The 19,923-nt window shown below is 42.2% G+C and overlaps 1 protein-coding gene across 1 annotated transcript in view; it reads left to right on the top strand.

Moving 5' to 3' along the window:
• LOC143960972 (carbohydrate sulfotransferase 9-like) overlaps nucleotides 1–19,923 on the top strand; it is an 89,398-nt gene that overhangs the window by 39,458 nt on the left and 30,017 nt on the right. Inside the window, exon 2 of the mRNA XM_077470047.1 lies at nucleotides 641–795. Within this exon, the coding sequence (XP_077326173.1) occupies nucleotides 693–795 (103 nt within the window). The 5' untranslated portion in view covers nucleotides 641–692. The remainder of the gene's footprint in view (nucleotides 1–640; nucleotides 796–19,923) is intronic.

The following is a 19,923-nucleotide window of genomic DNA, read 5'->3' as shown; positions in this document are numbered from 1 at the left end:
TCTATGGTAGGTTAATTGGATCCCGTCTAAATTGTCTCTAGTATGTGTATGTATGAATGTGAGTTAGGGACCTTAGAGTATAAGCTTCTTGAGGGTAGGGACTGATGTGAATGTACAATGTATATGTAAAGCGCTGCTTAAATTGACAGCGCTATGTAAGTACCCGAAATAAATAAATAAATCTATGAGGCATAACAAATTGGCATTCAATTTAATTAAAGTACATATAATAAATCAGAATTCCACTGAATAAAAGTACATATGATAAATAAACAACACATCTCGTGCAAATACCCCATACAAAGACCAATCTATAGGTGATGACCAACCTTTAGCCAACTATATCAAAATATATGAGATACAGTTTCCATAAACCAATAAATCCTGTGACCCCTCTTCCAGAATGAATTATCCAGCTTGACCACTTCAAAGTGTTATCCTAAACACGCCGCAAAGTACACATATTGTTATAAAATACCTCTTCTTTTCTAGTGTCTACTGAAAGTTCTGTTGATCAAAGATCCAAAAAAGAAAAAAAAATTCTGTAGTTTGTCATTTGGGTTTATAACCACACAATCCTTTGAATTTCTATTGGGAAAAATACATTCAATAATTTTTTTTTTTTTTTTTGTATTTCCAGAGTTTTTGTACTGAAGATTTGACTAATACTAATACCTGTGCACCAACCTAACATGAGAAAAGTGGCTCCTAAAATGTTATTTCTATGTGCCGTCCTCTCTGTTTCATGTGTCCTTATTCTACACGTTAAATGGACCGAATTCTACAGTTTCATTTGTAAGTAGTACTTGCTAATTATAAATAAAATACATGTTTTTAATCAGTCCTAATGCTTAAAACCATTTCATAATGAGAGCCCCCTACATTCTTTCTCCTCCATCAGTCAAAAGAAAAAGAAAAACGACATTGGCTCAAAGGGCAACATTTCTTACATGCTTACATTCATTTAACAAACTGATGTAGACATTGGCATCTGGACTTGGGTCATATCTGTTCTGTTCCTTTTGCTGTGTCAATATAGTTGTGAATGACCATTTAGAATACATTTAGAATACATCTCAAACTTCAGGAAACAGGACAGTAGCTCTGATTTTAGTAAAGTATGTAAATCCCCTTTACCAGAAGAACAATCAAAGCGGCTGTGCAGCTGCTTGATTATTCTCATAGGCGGCGGGTGAGGACGCCCCCCCCCCCCCCTCTCCTGCCACCCTTTGGTGCTTTTCCTGGCTCATTCCTGCCATCGGTGAACTGGAGAAGGAACCGACTGGTGCCAGATGTTGACCGTAGAGATTTCCTGTTGGGCCAGATGGTCCCCGGAGTCTCTATGATAATTTGGAGACCAGGCGCGATGTTGTGATATTTTATTTTTTATTTCAAGCTTCCCAGCCTAGAGGTGATATCTGGGGACTTATTGACCCCAAATCTCACTGTAAAGAGGACCTGTCACGCCCTATTCCTATTACAAGGGATGTTTACATCCCTTGTAATAGGAATAAAAATGATTAGGAATAATAGGAATAAAAATGATTTAAAACAAATTAAAAAGAAAGCATCAAACTAGGAAAATAAAATGAACAATAGAAAAAGATGAAAAAAAAATATTGCATTAAGGTGTGCACCCCAAAACTTAAACACACATGCATGTGTGGGTATATATACTGTATGTATGATAGATAGATAGATAGATAGATACACACCCATAGACTCACAGAGTTGAGGAGTGCTCTATGTACAGGATGCAGAGCTCAGGAGGGTGCTATGTACAGGATGCAGGGTTCAGAAATGTATTATGTACAAGGCGCAGAGTTGAGGAGTGCACTATGTACAGGGTGAAGAGTTAAGGGGTTTTAAAGTCTCATGGTTTTTCACCTCAATACATGCATTAAGGTAAAAACCCTTCTGTGCTGCAGCTGCCTTCAGAGCCCCCCCCTTTTTTTTTTTCCTTACCTGAACCCGATCATTTCACCAACGTGCATGAGCCCAGTGGCTCCAGCTGCTGTCTTGGGTCTTCATTGGATAGATTGATAGCAGCGGCAGCCATTGGCTCCCGCTGCTGTCAATCAAATCTAGTGACATGGGAGCCAGGGGCGGGGCTGAGTCCTGCTGTCTGTGCCAATGGATGCAACAGTGGGACTCGGGAACTAACCCGCATGGGTGCCTCCAAGAAAACCAGCTCTCCGTGGGGGCACCTGATTAAGAGGAGGCGCCATGGCACCCCAGAAAAGGAGGATCGGGGCTGCTCTGTACTAAACCCTTGCACTTAGCAGGTAAGTATAGCATATTTGTTATATAAAAAAAAAATCTTTACAATTACTTTAAAGAGTGTGCTATGTGCAGAGTGCAGAGTTAAGATGTGCGCTATGTACAGGACACAGGGCTCAGAAGTACACTCTGTTCAGGCTGCAGCTTTAAGGAGGGCGCTAAGTACAGGCCGCATGGCTCAAGAGTGTAATATGTACAGAATACAAGACTCAGGAGTAGTCTATGTACAGGATGCAGAGCTCAGGAGTGTGCTATGTACAGGATTCAGGGCTCAGGAGTGTGCTATGTAAAGGGCACAATAGAGAAAAAAAGAGGTTTGAAGGAAACTGCTTGTAGGCCACATGCCTAGTACATGGATTGGAAGAAATTGCCAAAAAAGATAGGTGGGACTTTTTAGGCTCGAGGCATACAGACACAAGCTAAACATATATGAGAGTCAAAGTATTTATTAGCATCAAAAAATAAAGATATATAGATAAAATGAATCAATGTATATACAACAATATTACAGTAAATTTGATTGTCGGAGGTGCTGGAATGTTTTGGATTTGGGCCCAGGTTCATCTCCTGGATCCAGCTCCTATACAGAAACCCGACTGCCCGAGTTAGAGTGAATGAATGGCCTGCTGGCTCTATTCAGCTTGCACTAGGCAGGGATGCCCTCTGTCTCCGGGGATTTTCGCCCTGGCAATTGAGCCTTTGGCAATCCTAATTCATCAGGATCAGAGGGTCAGGGGCCTGCCAGTTGGGGTACTCCGGGAAAATTTTTTACTTTATGCTGACAACACTCTGTTGTACCTGGCAGACGCGGGAACCTGTCTGAGCTCTATGCTTGAGATAATCGACCAGTTTGTTAAATACTCTGGGGTTCGCATTAACTGGGACAGATCGGTCTTGTTCCCCCAGAGCAGTTACCGGTACGCCGCTATAGTGTGTGGACAAATTATAGTATCTAGAAGTAACTGTCAGAGGGTCCCTTCGGACGTACATGGAGGATTATCTTACTCCTCTCCTAACCCAGTTCGGTAAGAAATGCCATCTTTGGAAAACACTCCCCCTGTGAACTTGTTAAAAATGGTGTATCTTCCCAAGTTTGTATACTTTTTCAGGAACACACCGTGCCCTATTCCTAAATCTTTCTTTCAAAAACTAGACTCCATTGTCTCAACCTTTGTCTGGGCTGGGAAAACCCAGAGACTGGCAAGGCGTACGCTCCAGCTCCCCCTCTCACAGGGTGGTTTGGCAATGCCCCACTTCCAACTCTATTATTGGGCGGCAGTCCTGGTGACGGTCCGGTGGTGGTTTGACCAGCCCAGACAGAACCCGACAGTGACCCTTGAGGTGGCCATATTGGGCTCCTATGCGGCATTGAGTAACTTGCCCTATAGAGGGCCTAGAACCCATCCCCAAGTAAAGACCCAGATGCGCACAACTGTACATGTATGGCAGAGAGCTAGGGCTATTTACAAAGCAGACTCAGTCATTTCTCCCCACACGCCTTTATGGGGCAACCCCTTGCTATCTCACCTTTACAGACTTCCTAACCCCCAGCTATGGGCAGTCCGGAGGAAAATTACAATCCAACATATCTACACCGATGGGTCCTTCTCCCCCTTTGAGATGTTAAAAGCCAAATATGCCATCCCTGCCTCTATGATGTTCAGATATTATCAGCTTAGGCATGTGGTTCAGGCTCAGTTTCCTGAACCGCTGACCCTCCAGATGGACTTGGTGGAAAGACTGCTTATCTCCCAAATCCTAGATAAACCTCTGTCCTCTCTGTACTTCTACCTATCTAGCACACACATGCCTTCTCTGACTAAAGTGTACAATAAGTGGAGGGACGACATCCCAGGACTGACAGACGAGAGCTGGGAGGATGTTGCATCTGACTATACCCCCAAAATGATCTCTGCAAAAGACCGTTTTATCCAACTGAAATTTTTGCACAGGGCATATTACACCCCTGTCAGGTTAGCCAGCATATACCCAGGTATGAGTGCCCTCTGCTCCAGATGTAACTCATCCCCTGGCTCCTTCTTTCATATGGTGTGGTCTTGCCCCGCGCTGCAACCCTACTGGGAAGGGGTACTGGAGACCCTGGGATCCTTTAGTGACGGGTCTCTTGACTTAGACCCGACCATTGCATTGCTTGGTAGTATGGAAAATGTCAAGGCCTCTAGACATGAGGTTATTTCTGTTCTATGCATTATACTATGCCAGATGAGAGATTCTCCTCAAATGGAAACTATCCACACCCACCACGCACCATATGTGGATTGCCACAATCAACTCTGTTCTACCACTGTAAGTTGATGTATGAGAGTAGAAACTGCCCTAAAAAGTTTGATAAGGTCTGGTCCCAGTGGATTGAAGCACATGGTCAGAGCTATTGGGAGCTATTGGGAGCTATTGGGAAATATTTGACAAACAGTATTGCCTTCCAAATTTTTATTTTCTGGTGATTTGGATATGCTGGAATACAATGAGCCTACTGTTTCCCCCACCTCCCCTCTTTCCCTTTCCCCCTCCCATCTCCCCCCTCTTGCTTCCCTGCCCTATCTCCCCCCCTTCTTTCTTTTTCCCTTACCACTTTTCATCTTAAGCTCCTTGTTCTTAATTCCAAACCCAATATCGTACTGATATTATAAATGGAGATGCTATACTGTTTTAAACTGTGAGAAACTGTTTACTGTCTGACTGAACTGTTCTTCCTGTTGTCTCCTTGCGACCTTATGCATAAGATGTTATCCATGTACTGTGTCATTGTAACTTTAATACTTTAAAATAAAAATCTATTTTACTGTTAAAAAATTGATTGTCAGTGGCCACAGGGCACAAAGTAGCATCAATTAATATACAATGATGAAGTAGGTATATAAACCAAATACCAACATGTTTCAGCGTTCTATATGCTCCTTCTTCAGGGTTGATTTAAACCACATTCGCAAACATCTTCTATGAAATAAAATGCATATCAGAACATAATCACAGACATTCTGCAATATATAAAAGGCGGATAAGGGCAGAGAGAAAAGAGGAGACGTAACAGGAAGTTACTCACTATGCCAAAGAGTGGATGCACAGCACACAGCCAGCCAAAATATAAGAACAATACAGCAGGATCCAGTAGAGTGGAAATTGGGGGCACCTAAATCCCCCCCCTAGGCTCCGATGTCACCCATGGGAGCTACACAGAGATGGCCTAATTTAAAACACACAAGGGGAGGAAGAGAGGGATATATGTGTACATGTTTATGTATAAGAAAAGGGAAACCCATATATAGGGTTACCTCACAGGTGATACAGCAGTCTCCAACTCCCAAGGCAACCACAAGTATTCATAATTCCTCATAGATGGTGCTAGTAGCCAAGTAAGAAGTCAGTTCCCAGGAAGGAGGGTTCAGAGCAAAAACGGTTGTCACAAAGAAAAGTGCTGTACTCCAAAAATGTTTCCTTAAGGAAACAAAAAACTATGTGAGTAAATGGTTAGTTTTAATGGAGTGTGGGGATAGCGGAGGGAACATGATCCCGTCATCCATATCCCAGAATTCACAAAATGTGTTTAAAAAGTAAAGGGTGAAAGGTTAAGCAGTGCACTATGTACATGTGCAGAGTTAAGGAGTGTGCTATGTATAAGGTGTAGAGTTAAGGAGTGCGCTATATACATTGTGTAGGGCTCAAGAGTATGCTATCTATAGGCTACAGGGTTTAGGAGTACGCTATATACAGGTTGCAGAGTTAGGGAGGGTGCTTTGAACAGGGTGTATGGCTCAGGAGTGTTGTATGTAGAGAATGCAGAGCTCAGGAGTGTTCTATGTACAGGGTGCAGAACTCAGGAGAGTGTTATGTACAGGATGCAGCATTCAGGAGTGCGCTATGCACAGGGTGCAAAGTTAAGCAGTGCACTAGTTACAGGGTGCAGGGCTCAGGAGTATGCTATGTACAGGTTGCAGAGCCAAGAAGGGAGCTGAGTACATGGTGCAGATTTAGGGACTGTGCTATGTACAAGGTGCAGAGTTAAAGAGTGCACTGTGTACAGTGTGCAGAGTTAAGGAGTGCTCTATGTACAGGGTGCAGAGTTAAGGAATGCCCTATATACAGGGTGTACTGCTCAGAAGTATGCCATGTCATACGAAATGCAAAAACAGGAGGGAAATATAAATCCCCAATCTAGTTGTGCCTAATCACCTGTTGCCAAAAAAAAACAAAACCATAGTATTACTAAAAAGGAGAAAACCACCTTAAAGTGGTTGTAAACCCTCCCCCACAACTTTGTCCCATGTAAATCAACATAAAAACCGCTAATGAACACTGCTTGCACATATCTCCTTACTTGCTTAGTATTGTTGTAATCCTTTTTGTTCTTTAGAATGAAGTCACTGAGCATGCCCAGATCTCCCCTGATTTACGGCACACTCTCTATGTGCTTATCTATCTGTTATCAGGACTTCCTACTGCACAACACTTAAAGTGGTTTGGTACCTAAAAATGAAAGTTCATGTTATTAAAATCAATAGATAGCATACTTACCTAAACGAACCCTGAAAAAAAAAAATATTATTTACTTACCTTTTATTTCTGATGTTTCAGCTGACTTCCGGGTTGTCCTCCCGTGGGAGTAGGCGTGGCTATTGTCCTCGCAATGGTCCCTGGGAAATTTCCCAAGAATCCATGGGGGACAATGAAAGTTTTTCTTTCCTTGTCACTGCTCTCACTGAGCATGTGCAAGATGGAGCCGAGCATGCTGGGAGCCAGACGTCATCATATACCAGGAAGTAAATGCCTGTGGGCTTCAGACGCCCACAGTTAAAATGGAAAACGCCAGAGCAGGTTTTTATAAGTCATCCTGAGGAAAAGATTTGTCGCGCCGGGGGTCAAATAAACGCCGGACGTGGATGCCAATCGAAGGTAGCACTCGCCCACCAGTGAGACAGGTAAGAAAAAAATAAAAAAAGAGCGGAATCCCGCTTTAACTCCCAGGAGACTTCAGACTCATTCAGAGCTTCCTCCTACACACCACGTGACTATGTGACATGACATACAATGTAAACCTGGCCGTTACTGCAGTCTTATCAGCTGAAGCTGATAAGACTGACAAAGGGAAACATTAGCCATCAGCACAAGTAAATACTATGAAATAAAACAAAACAAGTCAGCTATGAACAGGGAAGCAGGGTTGCCATAGAAATGTTGGATTGAGAAGGAGGCTTGGTTAACAGTACAGGAAGTGCTCAATGTAAGGGCAGAAATACACTCCACTGTGGACTCAGAAAACAATACTTAAGATGGCGCTGCCAACCCCCTAGAAACAAGTTTTTTAAAGTTTCTTTAACCACTTTCAGACCGGACCAATTTGCTGGTCAAAGACCAGACCACTTTTTGCGATTCGGCACTGCGTCGCTTTAACTGACAATTGCGCGGTCATGCGACATGGCTCCCAAACAAAATTGACGTCCTTTTTTTCCCACAAATAGAGCTTTCTTTTGGTGGTATTTGATCACCCCTGCGGTTTTTATTTTTTGCGCTATAAACAAAAATAGAGCGACAATTTTGAAAAAAACTCATTATTTTTTACTTTTTGTTATAATAAATATCCCCCAAAAATATATAAAAAAAACATTTTTTTCCCTCAGTTTAGGCCGATACGTATTCTTCTACATATTTTTGGTAAAAAAAAAAAATCGCAATAAGCGATTATTGATTGGTTTGCGCAAAAGTTATAGCGTTTACAAAATAGGGATAGTTTTATAGCATTTTTATTAATAATTTTTTATTATTTTTTTTTTTTTACTAGTAATGGCGGCGATCTGCGATTTTTATTGTGACTGCGACATTGTGGGGGACCCATCGGACATTTTTGACACATTTTTGGGACCATTGTCATTTATACAGTAATCACTGCTATATAAATGCAGTGATTCCTGTGTAAATGACACTGGCGTTGAAAGGGTTAACCAGTGGGTGGCAGTGTAGGGGTTAAGTGTTCCTAGGGGTGTGTTACTAACTGTGGGGGGGGTTGGGCTTTCATTTAGTGTACACTGATCTCTGCTCCAATCACATGGAGCAGAGATCAGCATCACTAGTTGCTAGGCAGAATGGAAAAATGTTGTTTACACAGCATTTCCTCCATTCGGCCGCTCCGTGAGACGATCGTGGGGATGCCCGCGGCGATCGAGTCCGCGGGTCCCGCGACCGGACTCACGGGGGTCCCGACCAGCGCGGGAGCGTGCCGCCGGCGGCGCGCTCCTGATGGCAGGGCGGCATCGAATATTGGACGTACCTGTACGCCAATATGCCTGCCCGTGCCATTCTGTCGACGTACATCGTCGTGCGCTGGTCGGGAAGTGGTTAAAGAGTAAAAAGGGGTTGAAGACTTTTCTTTTTAGCAAATGTTTTGTAAATTAAGCGGTTTGTTTGTTTTTATTGTAATTATGTAGCACTTTGAGGTCTTTTGATGGAAAGTGCATTATAAATAAAATGTATTATTATTATTATTATTATAATGGCCTAAATTAAGAGAAGCATCAGAGTGGGAGAGTTTACTTCCTCTTTAACACTGGGAGTACAGCCCACCAGTAGGTGGCTCAGCAGTTATATATTGTCAAAAAATGCTTTCAATATAGGGTTAAAAAATATATATTTTATTTAAAACTATATCCAAACGAGTAATTCTCATGTCAAAATACTAATGCACAGTGCACTCATATCACTTCACCATCACAAAGTAAATTATTATTATTATTATACACAATTTATATAGCACCAACATTTTACACAGCGCTTTACAATGTAGAGGGGGGACAGCACAATTACAGTACCGTTCAATACAGACGGGACAGGATGGCCCTGCTTATAGAGTTTACATTCTAAAGGGAGGGGGTGGTTGTACAAAAGGTAATAGATGCAGGGAATGATTTGATGGGGATGGGGATGGCTCAGGCTTTCAGGGATCTCCTAAAGGTGGACAGGTTAGGGGTTGATCAGACATTTTGTTGCAGTGAGTTCCAGAGGATGGGAGAGGCTCTAGAGAAGTCCTGAAGGTGAGCATGGGAGGAGCTAGAGAGCAGGAGGTCCTGGGAGGAGCGGAGGGGACAATTTGGGCGATATCTGCAGATGAGGTTGGTGATGTAGCTGGGGGCGATGTTTGGAAGGCCTTGTATGTTGTGGTTAGAATTTATAATTTTATATGGTGAGGTAGGGGAAGCCAGTGAAGGGATTGGCAGAGAGGAGCAGCAGTCATGGATTGGTTAGTGAGGTGTATTAGTCTAGCAGCAGCATTCATAATAGACTAAAGGGGGGAATTACTTTAAAAACAGATGTCACCAACACACGTCCTGATGTCCTAAAGTGGTAGTAAACTCTGTTACACCACTTGTACCTACAGGTAAGCCTAAACTTCTATGGGTTAGGAAGTATTCAGAGTGCATGCAGCTGGTGACATCACCGGCTTACAGTGCCGGGCCTTCAGGGCCCATGCCATAAACGGTGGCCGGGAGTGACTTAATTGCACCCTCGGCCACTCATGTAGCCAATAGCCACAAACCTGGAAGGAAGAGTAGGGGAAGCTTTTATTACTCGTTCTAAGGTAAGTTTCTCATAATATGCTAGTATGCGATGCATACTAGTATATTATGACCAGAGCTCAAGTCCTGCGGGAACGCATGGGAACGGAGTTCCTGTATTTTTTCCACAACAGGAACTCCGTTCCCGTTAGCAGCCGCGTCCTGCAAGACTTTGAAGTATGTGAGCTGTGTGTCAGGTGCTACATCAGCAGCTGCCGACATTCAGGCATTGCCAGTAGGGGGCCCCATGACAGCTTCCGCTTCAATCTACCTGTCAATCCCAGCTAGCTGACTGGTAGATCAGGTCCCTGCTGCTAAGAGATTGTATTTAGTCAGACCTCTCGCGATGCGCTCCTCCCCACTGGCCCCTCCTGATTTTCTGTCTCCTCATCTCCCCCCCTCCCAGTCTCCTGCATACTTGCTCTGTGTGTCCCGCTGAATCCCCCCCTCCTCTATCTTCAGTGCCATATGATGAGAGAACCCAGAGGAGGAGCACAGCTATTCTGCTCACAGGACATGCAGGGAGAGAGGTGAGCTGAGGGAGGAACATCAGTTTGAGGTGGTAAGCTGAGCACAATACCTGGCAAAGTTGAATGCCAGGAGGGAAGTTTATGTGGAAATATGTGAAGGGTTGGAATAGCAGCGAGAGTGTGTTGGAGCCCTGCAGAGTTTTCAGTTCCCCAAGCTAACATACATCTTATAAGCAGGAACACATCACTATCTCCCTAAGCATTCTGTCCAGATAATGTGAAATTTATTTATGACCTTTCCATTTAACCCTGTGTTATCCAAACTCTGTTCAATGAAAAGTGTAAACTCACCACATAAACACTCTAATAAATAACAAAATAAAATTCCCCAATAAAGAACACGATGTTCACATTTGCATGGAAGCACAATTGAATGAATGCTGATTATTCAGAGAATTACCGTATTTATGTTTATTGAGGATTGCTTTTTTTTGTTATGTACTAACAGTTAAGCTTCATACACACAATACAAAAATTGGATGAAAAATACCACTTTTGAAGTATTCCTGCATATGAGCGTATCTTTTTTTTTTTTGGTGGGCGAGTGGATCTTGGGTGGGAGTTCCCACACTTTTTTCCCCAGGACTTGATCCCTGATTATGACATTGCCTTGCAGGGAATTTCTTTTTTCTATCCAACTGCGGTTTACTATTGCTTTAATAATATTATATGTGTCATAATCCCAGCACAGAAAATTGCTGCATAAATGGTGGCAATCAATTCAAAGCTGGAATCTTTACACTGATATAAGCCCCACGCCTCTAAAATATATCCCCAAATGATGACTAAAAATAGGTAAAAAAATGGATTAAGAATTATTATTGTCCTTAGCTCTATAAAGGAAATCTGGTTCAATAACTTGGATGTCAACATCAACATCTATGTTCGTCCAATCAAGATGTACACTGTGATAGAAAATGGCCACTGTCCAATATGAATAGCATGTCATGACTAATAGCCAAATAAATATAATGTTTTCATTGACCAGGAAAATACGAGGTTTCAGGAAGGGTGACTCCAATGTCCCGACCAGTCAAAGCTGCATGGCAAAACAATGATATAACAATTCCTGTTTCCTCTGGTCACTTATTACCTGCTGTCTCCTGGTGTTGGCAGTATAAGTGCAATTAGAAATGACAGCCAGACTTATTGGGGTAAAAAGGCTGGAAACGTCTCCTCTAGGTGGTAGAGGAATAAGGTATAATACCTTACTCCTCGCTCCCACAGTGGTTTGTTCCTTGCTACATGCGCACACCATTGCAGTCATCTGCCCTAAAGGTGATTAACCACTTTCAGACCGGACCATTTTGCTGGCTTAAGACCAGACCACTTTTTGCGATTCGGCACTGTGTCGCTTTAACTGACAATAGCGCGGTCGTGCAACGTGGCTCCCAAACAATTTTTTTTTCCCACAAATAGAGCTTTCTTTTGGTGGTATTTGATCACCCTTGCGGTTTTTATTTTTTACGCTATAAAAAAAAATAGAGCAATAATTTTGAAAAAAAAAACGAATCATTTTTTACCTTTTGGTATAATAAATATCCCCCAAAAATATATAAAAGAAAAATTTTTTTTTCCCTCAGTTTAGGCAGATACATATTCTTCTACATATTTTTGGTAAAAAAAAAAAAAAATCGCAAAAAATGATTATTGATTGGTTTGAGCAAAAGTTATAGTGTTTACAGAATAGGGGATCCTTTTATGGCATTTTTATTAATATTTTTTTTTACTAGTAATGCCGGCGATCAGCAATTTTTATTGTGACTGCGACATTGTGGCGGACCCATCGGACATTTTTGACACATTTTTGGGACCATTGTCATTTATACAGCAATCAATGCTATACAAATGCATTGATTCCTGTGTAAATGACACTGGCATTGAAGGGGTTAACCAGGGTGGCAGTGTAGGGGTTAAGCGTTCCTAGGGGCGTGTTACTAACTGTGGGGGCTGGGCATTGTGTTAGTGAACACTGATCTCTGCTCCAATAACATGGAGCAGAGATCAGCGTCACTTGTTGCTAGGCAGAACGGGGAGATGCTGTTTACAACAGCATCTCCCCATTCAGCCGCCCTGTGAGACGATTGCGGGTATCCCCACGGCGATCGAGTCCGCGAGACCCGCGACTGGACTCACGGGGGTCCCGACTGGCATGCGAGCGCGCCGCTTGCGGCGCGCACGCGATGGCAGGGCGGCATTTAAAAATGGACGTACCTGTACGTCAATATGCCTGCCCGTGCCATTCTGCCGACGTACATCGGCGTGCGCTGGTCGGGAACTGGTTAAAGGACCGTTCGATATTGCCATGGATCTCCCGCCATCAATTGAAACGCCAAGGGGGCATGGATTAGCCAGACATCATGTGCCATGTCTGTGATATCAACACGTTTCAGTTACGTGCAAGCGTTACTTCGTCAGGACGACATGTACAGGATGCTGAGTTAAAGTGGAAGACTAGGCAAAGCCTTACTAATGCTAAACCTGCTCTCTGCCACATTCTAAACCTAATCTATCTAACCCTGTAAAGCAAAAATCACAATACTTACCTATTCTGCAGCCAATCTGGTCTAGTCCCAGCATCAGCTGTCAGCAGTGGCTTCAGTGTGGAGGTGGGTGCAGGAAAAGCAGCAAACAATGGAAGACCCATAGTAAATCTATTGCTGATGTCACTTCCCATGTATTTCACAGCCATTGCCGGTCCTCTCCTGCACACAGCTTCCGCCGCTTCCGATTGGCTGTAGAATGGATAAGGTCAGAGATTTTTGCTTTACGCGGTTTAGATTAGGTTATAATGGGGCGGAGAGCAGGTTTGGCATTCTTTTTTGCCTGGACTTCCACTTTAAGGAATGTATATCTCACTGCTGCAAGCTTTAGGAGGAGCTGCAAAAACAAAAATGGCCAATACACTTTGGATGTGGGCTTTACCTATCACCATACTCACCAAATTATTGATTGTTACTACTGTATGAAACATACTACTTATAAATATCTAAATATATAACTGAGCTCCCAATTGTTGAAATGTAATCAAAATCTTTATTCCATATAGATTAAAGATTATTCCACATGCATGTGCTACAATCAATACTTAACTCCTTTAGAAAAGTATCTTATTACAAAATTAACAATAGGAAAAGCTTTGCCCTACCTATGAATATATCTAATGATACCTGTACCATCCTCAAAGAAAAATATAATTATAATTGGGATGCATCTAGGTATCAACCTTACATTTCCCGCAAAAAAACTATATGCAGCTAATTTTCCTAAGTTATTAGACTTGATGTCTAAAGATTTTCGAAATATAAAACAAATTGCAGCATTTAAAATGCAAACCCTACCCAAAATACTCTACCTTTTTAGAGCCATACCTATTCCAATACCTTCAAGCTTTTTCAAGATTCTAAATACAAAATTGTGAAACCTGGTCTGAAATAACAAAAAACCAAGGGTAGCTTTCTCTATTTTATCATCTTCTAAAAACAAAGGGGGTATGAACTTACCTGATATGCATAAATACTACTACGCAACACTTTTGGATCAAATGAAATACTGGTTCTTCCCAAATGACGATAAGCTGTGGTTATCCATCGAAAGAGAAATAACCAAGGGATATGATTTATTTGCCCTATCAGTGGCTTACATGATATTCTCTAAGGTCATTAGTTCCTAAATTGCTTTCCATTAAAGCTACCCTGTTAGCATGGAAGTTTCTTGTCTCAAACTTCCATGCTCTAGGGCATTTACAAAAGATACCTATACCACTCAGAGCCCTTGACTACTGTAGAGGCCGACTCTCGAACAAATGGATTGCTGGGGGCTTTAACTTTTACTTACACCTTCCTTTAGGATATAAAGCCACGATTGACGATAAGTTAAATAAGCTTAACCATCTGCAAAGCTTTAATCCCCATCAAGATTTTGAAATTCCATCTTTAATTTGGTCACACCTCACCATTAACAAACCTGTAAAACATAAAAGTATAGCTTTCTTCTCTAAAGTTTTTCTCAGTATCCTAAATATGAGAAAAACCCTAATATGTATAAATGGGAAAAAGATTTAGGATAATGCTTTTCGGACAAATGTTGGTACAATGCTATGAGAATAAACCAAACTGCAACATTCTGCTTAGAACTTTGGGACAACTCCCAGAAAATATTGAATAGATGGTACTTAACTCCTTACAAATTAGCTAAAATATATCCCTCTACATCACCACTGTGCTGGTGTTGTAAGGATCAAGTTGGTTCCTTATTCCACATTTTATGGAGTTGTAAAAATCTGATCAGTTTCTGGAACTCGATATCCACCTTTATTGCCTCTCTCAACGCAACGTTAAAACTCTCACCTGCTGTGGCCCTTTTAGGTATCAACCTTGACACTTTCCCATTTCAATACAGAACATTAGTGGCAAATATTCTCATAGCAGCTAGACTTACCATAATGAAAATGTGGCAATCAATTGAGGCCCCTAACCTGTGTGATGTCATTCTAATGCCCTGTACACACGGTCGGAAATTCAGACGGAAAAAATCCGATCAGACTTTTTCCGATCGTTTGTAGAGAATTCTGATCAGACAAAGTGCCACGCATGCTCAGATCAAACTACGAGACCAAAGTTATTGGCTAGTAGCCTCAACGTAGTCCCGTTGTTACGAACGAACGTCATCACGTTTTGAACTATTGGATTTTCCGACAACTTTGTCAGACCGTGTGTATGCACCAGTTTAGGACAAAATCCGTTGGAAAATATCTGACAGATTTTGTGGTCGGAATGTCCGACTGTGTGTACAAGGCATTAGAGTCAACACCCAGGCGTACTATGAATTACTGTTGGCACTTAAAAATTATAACTTAATTCACTTTAAGAAGCACTGGCGTGTATGGTTCATACATCCTAAAGCATCTACAGTACTGAAAGACTTGTATTCTCAGTATTAACTACCACTAGGTAGCCTGTTGGTAGCACTTATTCCTTGTAGAGACTTATGCTGCTTTCATTTCCTGATTGGTTTGACTCGCTAGAATACATTGATATACTAGACGACATACTGTTTCTCTCTTTTGTTTATTCATGTTAGAATAGACCTGTTCACAGTTTGCTCTCCCAGGGGTGAATAGGTTTATTCTTGGAGGTTTACTAGCTAGAAACTGAATTTAAATATATGAATTTGAAGGATTATTCACAATTATTATACTGACTTAATGTATTTATCAAAAATGCATTCGCTATACTATGTAACTGTAATGGTGTGAATCCTGTTATACTTGTCTTAATGTCTTTATTTGTTATTTTATGTTCTGAAAACTAAATAAAAAATTGAATGTTAAAAAAAAAAGGATTATTCCACAGACAACATATTGACATATCGGGTTAAAAACAACCTGCTGTCCCAACTCAACTGCTTTAACTTATAGTATTATGGTTTGGATACATGCATAGGGTCTACAAAAAGGCATTTTCGGTTTCATTAAAATTTAGTTTAATTTATAAAATTTCAAACGAATTCCAACTTTTCAGAATGATTAGAATTCGGATCAGTAGAAAAACGATCGACCAATTTGAATTCTGTGTGAAGAAATAGCTGTCATCTTCTGTCAAAGTGCTTACCCACTGATTATAAAGATAAAGAATGCCGGCAATTGCTCAGCAATAGCAAAATGTTAAAAAAAACTGTGTTGGGCCCCCCCCCCCCAAATTCCATACAAAACCCTTATCTGAGCATGCAGCCTAGCAGCTGCACAGTATAAAATAAGTTGCACTAAAGTGAACAATCACCCTTATATGACACAAGGTACAAATAACAAATGTTCAATCGTGATCCTTCAAATAAATGTCCATATAGCAATGTGATACAAAAAGTGAAGGGGTGTTATCGATCATGAAGGGAACAACAAAGTACACAGTATTGATGGGTATATGGAGAGATGAATATAAATAAAAAAGGTGATCAGCGCAAACTATATACCATATATTACTACAAAAATTGAATATCCTTGTTTGATATGTATTCTACCTCATAGATAAAGTGCAATAAATCAATAATTATACCAATACTAATGGTGAATCCTAATGCAAATTGCTGCTGTGCATGCAATTATTTAGCTGCTGTGCAAGCTGCTACTGTGCAAACTATGCAAATAAATGATTTTCCAAAAATACGCAACACCTTTTTTATTTATTTTTGTCCAAGTGCATAGTATACACTTTAGGTCTAGCAGCAATCTAACCGACATACCACATTCAGATATTTTTCACTTTGATGGCGCGAGGGAACCCCATTTTTTCCATATGGAGAGATGAGTAGATATATAGATGCACAGCAAAATCCACTGTAGATATAAATTATCCGGTTCCCGCCACCAGTCACTAAAGATAGTATTAATACAGAAACGGGTCTCAACTTGAACAAGAAGTTCTGTAAGTGGGAACCCTTATGGGAGCAGATAGACCCCCTCAAGTGCGGAGTCGTACACACAGGCAGAGTGAGCCCACTGCAGTGACAGGTGAATCTTCAAATGCCTCTGATCCCTCATTGTCTTCAGACAATCAGTGAAGGTTACTTCAGTGAGGTGCGGAAAAGAGCCCAGCAGATGGACACTCTAACCTTAAAGGAGATGCACTCACGCTCAAAGCCACGAGTGTAAAAAACAAAAAGGAACTCCAATTGTATAATAACGTTCAAAAAGGAGCCTTTAATACTAATAAACAGGCAGAAAATGTCTGCAATATGACAAGTACAAACAATGTATTTAAAACAACCAGCTAGCTAAAAACAAACACCCATGTGCCTGGGTCCCATGTGGTGTGATGGCATCAGCACAAAGCACCGCCCTACATGTTTCGTAATACCTTACATCTTCCTGGGGCACAGCCCAAGAAGACGTGCCCCAGACGTGCCTGTCAGCTGCGACACTCGGGTTACGTAACCAGGTGGCCCCACCCTTTGCCTATATGTAGCAAAGTCCTGGGGCCCCTAAGGCCTAATGGTGACCTCCAGAGTTAGGGACAGCTGACATCCTTCAGTGTAGAGTGGGTTACAAGGCATGGTGGGTGTAATACAAGATGAAATGGTGGGCGCTAGACACTTTTTGAATGCAAAGAGATTCATTGTCTCTTAAACAGAACAGAAACTGAGAGGGTTAGGGCCAGAACACCCTTAGGTAGATACAATATTAATTGGCAGACTTCTATAGGTATACAGCTATACAGGTGAAGGCCTCCAGCCGGACATCACTTCTGTATAGGTAGGACCACTGTCTACTATGGCAACAATCTTTTATCTGTTACTAACAGTAAAGGTATTCAACTATCTGCAACACAAACAGTTCTCTTTACCCCACACTTATTCACTGTGGGTCTTCAGTCAACAAGCTCCCAGTCTCTCTCACTTGACTTCAGATCCACTAGCCACTGGATCCCCTGAGCTCTTTCACTGTAGTGCTCAGTATCTTCCTCAAGCGTCACCCCTGCTACACTGCTGGGTCCCTGGTTTGGCACTCAGAGATACTCCCCAAGCTTCAAACCTGCTGACATGTTAGGTCCTTGGCTTGGCACTCCACAAGCATCACCTCTGCTGTCCCACTGGGTCCCTGACTTGGCACTTGCTGATGCTTTCCCACTTCTTCACTGTCCCCGGCTGGTGAGAAATCTGCTCTGGTACTGGTCTCAGCTTACTCACAATGGTCTCCGTTATCAAGGTGGATGGTCCCTTTGTGGTGACAGCTTCCCCTCTACCTCTGACCACGACTGGTTCCCTGGCCGGTAGAACCATTACTTCTGGTTGGACTACAAGCCCGCAGTCCCAGCCCTACTCTACTTCTGGATAGGCTCGCAGATAGCCTAGCAGCCAGATGTCCCCGGGATAGGCCTTAGGTTTCTGGCCTAGCAGCCTGCGGCAATGCGACACACATCCACCCAGACAGCCATCCAGGTGGCACAGAACCCCAATCACCTGACTCCACCCAAATAAATAGGCTCTCCCAGCAGGCCAAGGGAATTAAGAAAATCCCTGCCCATTGGCTGAGACACCCCATTCATTCCTAACCTGTCCTTGCAATACCCTTATCTAATGTCACCAGATACCCGGTCATCAAGCAACAGAAGAGAGAAGCGCAGCAATTCCAGAATTAGGGTGAAATCAATTGACCTCCTAATATGTTGGCCATGGCAACTATCACTTGGCAAATAAATTTAATAGCAACCCTACCTAAACATCAGGGTGCTACATCTATAAGAACTGTCAAAGCCAAAGCGAGGGCATACGGCGGGTAGCCTTTTAGGAGGCAAAGTGTTTTTTTGCCATTTTTCTATTTTTCGAGTCGGCGGGCGATCATGATGGATGATGGATGTACACTATTTTTTTTCTTTTTTAATAAAGAAATTGTCAAAAACGGTTTCCTGTGTTTCTTTCTTTTTGACACTTTTTTTGGTGAATGGGTACAGGTACAATGTACCTGATACCCATTCACATGGGGGGGGGGGGGGTCAGGATCTAGGGGTCCCCTTATTAGAGGGGGATTCCAGATTCTGATAAACCCCTTGCCCACAGACCCCGACAACCACAGCCCAGGGTTGTCGAGAAGAGGCCCTTGTCCCCCTCAACATGTTGAGGGCATGTGGCCTGGTATGGTTCGGGGGGGCGCTCACTCCTCGTCCCTCTTTCCTGACCTTCTAAGCTGCATGCTCGGATAAGGGTCTTGTATGAATTTTGGGGGGGACCCTACACTGTTTTTTTTTTTTTTTTTTACATTTTGGCATGGGGTTCCCCTTAAAATCAATACTAGACTCAAAGGGCCTGATATGGACTGGGGGGGAGGAACCCTACGCCGTTTTTTGAAACATTTTTCTATTGCTGGACATTTGCCAGCATTCTTTATCTTTAAATTCATCTGTCAGTGGGTACCCATACCCATTCACCAAAAAAAAGGGTCAGAAAGTAAGAAACACAGGAAACAGTTTTTGACAAGTCCTTAATTAAAATAAAAAAAATAGTGTCCCTCGATATACATCCCTTGGGTCCCCTGGGTGATTGGGGGATTTATCAGGAAAACAATATCGGGCGCTAGGTGATTTAATTGACTTATGGGAAGAACGCAATGTAGACTCTGAAGAGCATTTGGATGATGACTTTGTCAAATCTATGCTGGATTTAGCCTTAGCAGCTAGTGGCTTAGATAATGTTAAAAATTATGGTTTTAGTCAGGGCTGGACTGGGACAAAAATTTGGCCCTGGACTTCATCCAGACCTGCCCACTTTAATTTTGCAAACAAGCACAAAAACATTATGTAAAACTATACGTAATTGTGCAAAAAAACATAAGTAGCATAACATAAGGAGTCCTCACTAACCTCCTTTTTATTATTTCATTTATTCTCCTCTGTATTTTTCTCATCTTTCTCACATCACTGCATGAAGTTGAGGGCAAGCCGCATAGCTATTACTTTGTCACTGAAACCGGCCCACTGAGCCATCAGCCCACCGGGAAACTCCCTGTAGTCCCAATGGCCAGTACATGCCTGGTTTTAGTACAGCCACAGAGATGG

The sequence above is a fragment of the Lithobates pipiens genome, unplaced genomic scaffold (genome assembly GCF_037356315.1).
Source record: "Lithobates pipiens isolate NorthernLeopardFrog02 unplaced genomic scaffold, aLitPip1_a1.2 Scaffold_8, whole genome shotgun sequence".
Lineage (NCBI taxonomy): Eukaryota > Metazoa > Chordata > Amphibia > Anura > Ranidae > Lithobates > Lithobates pipiens.
This window is presented reverse-complemented; position numbering and strand designations above follow the sequence as displayed.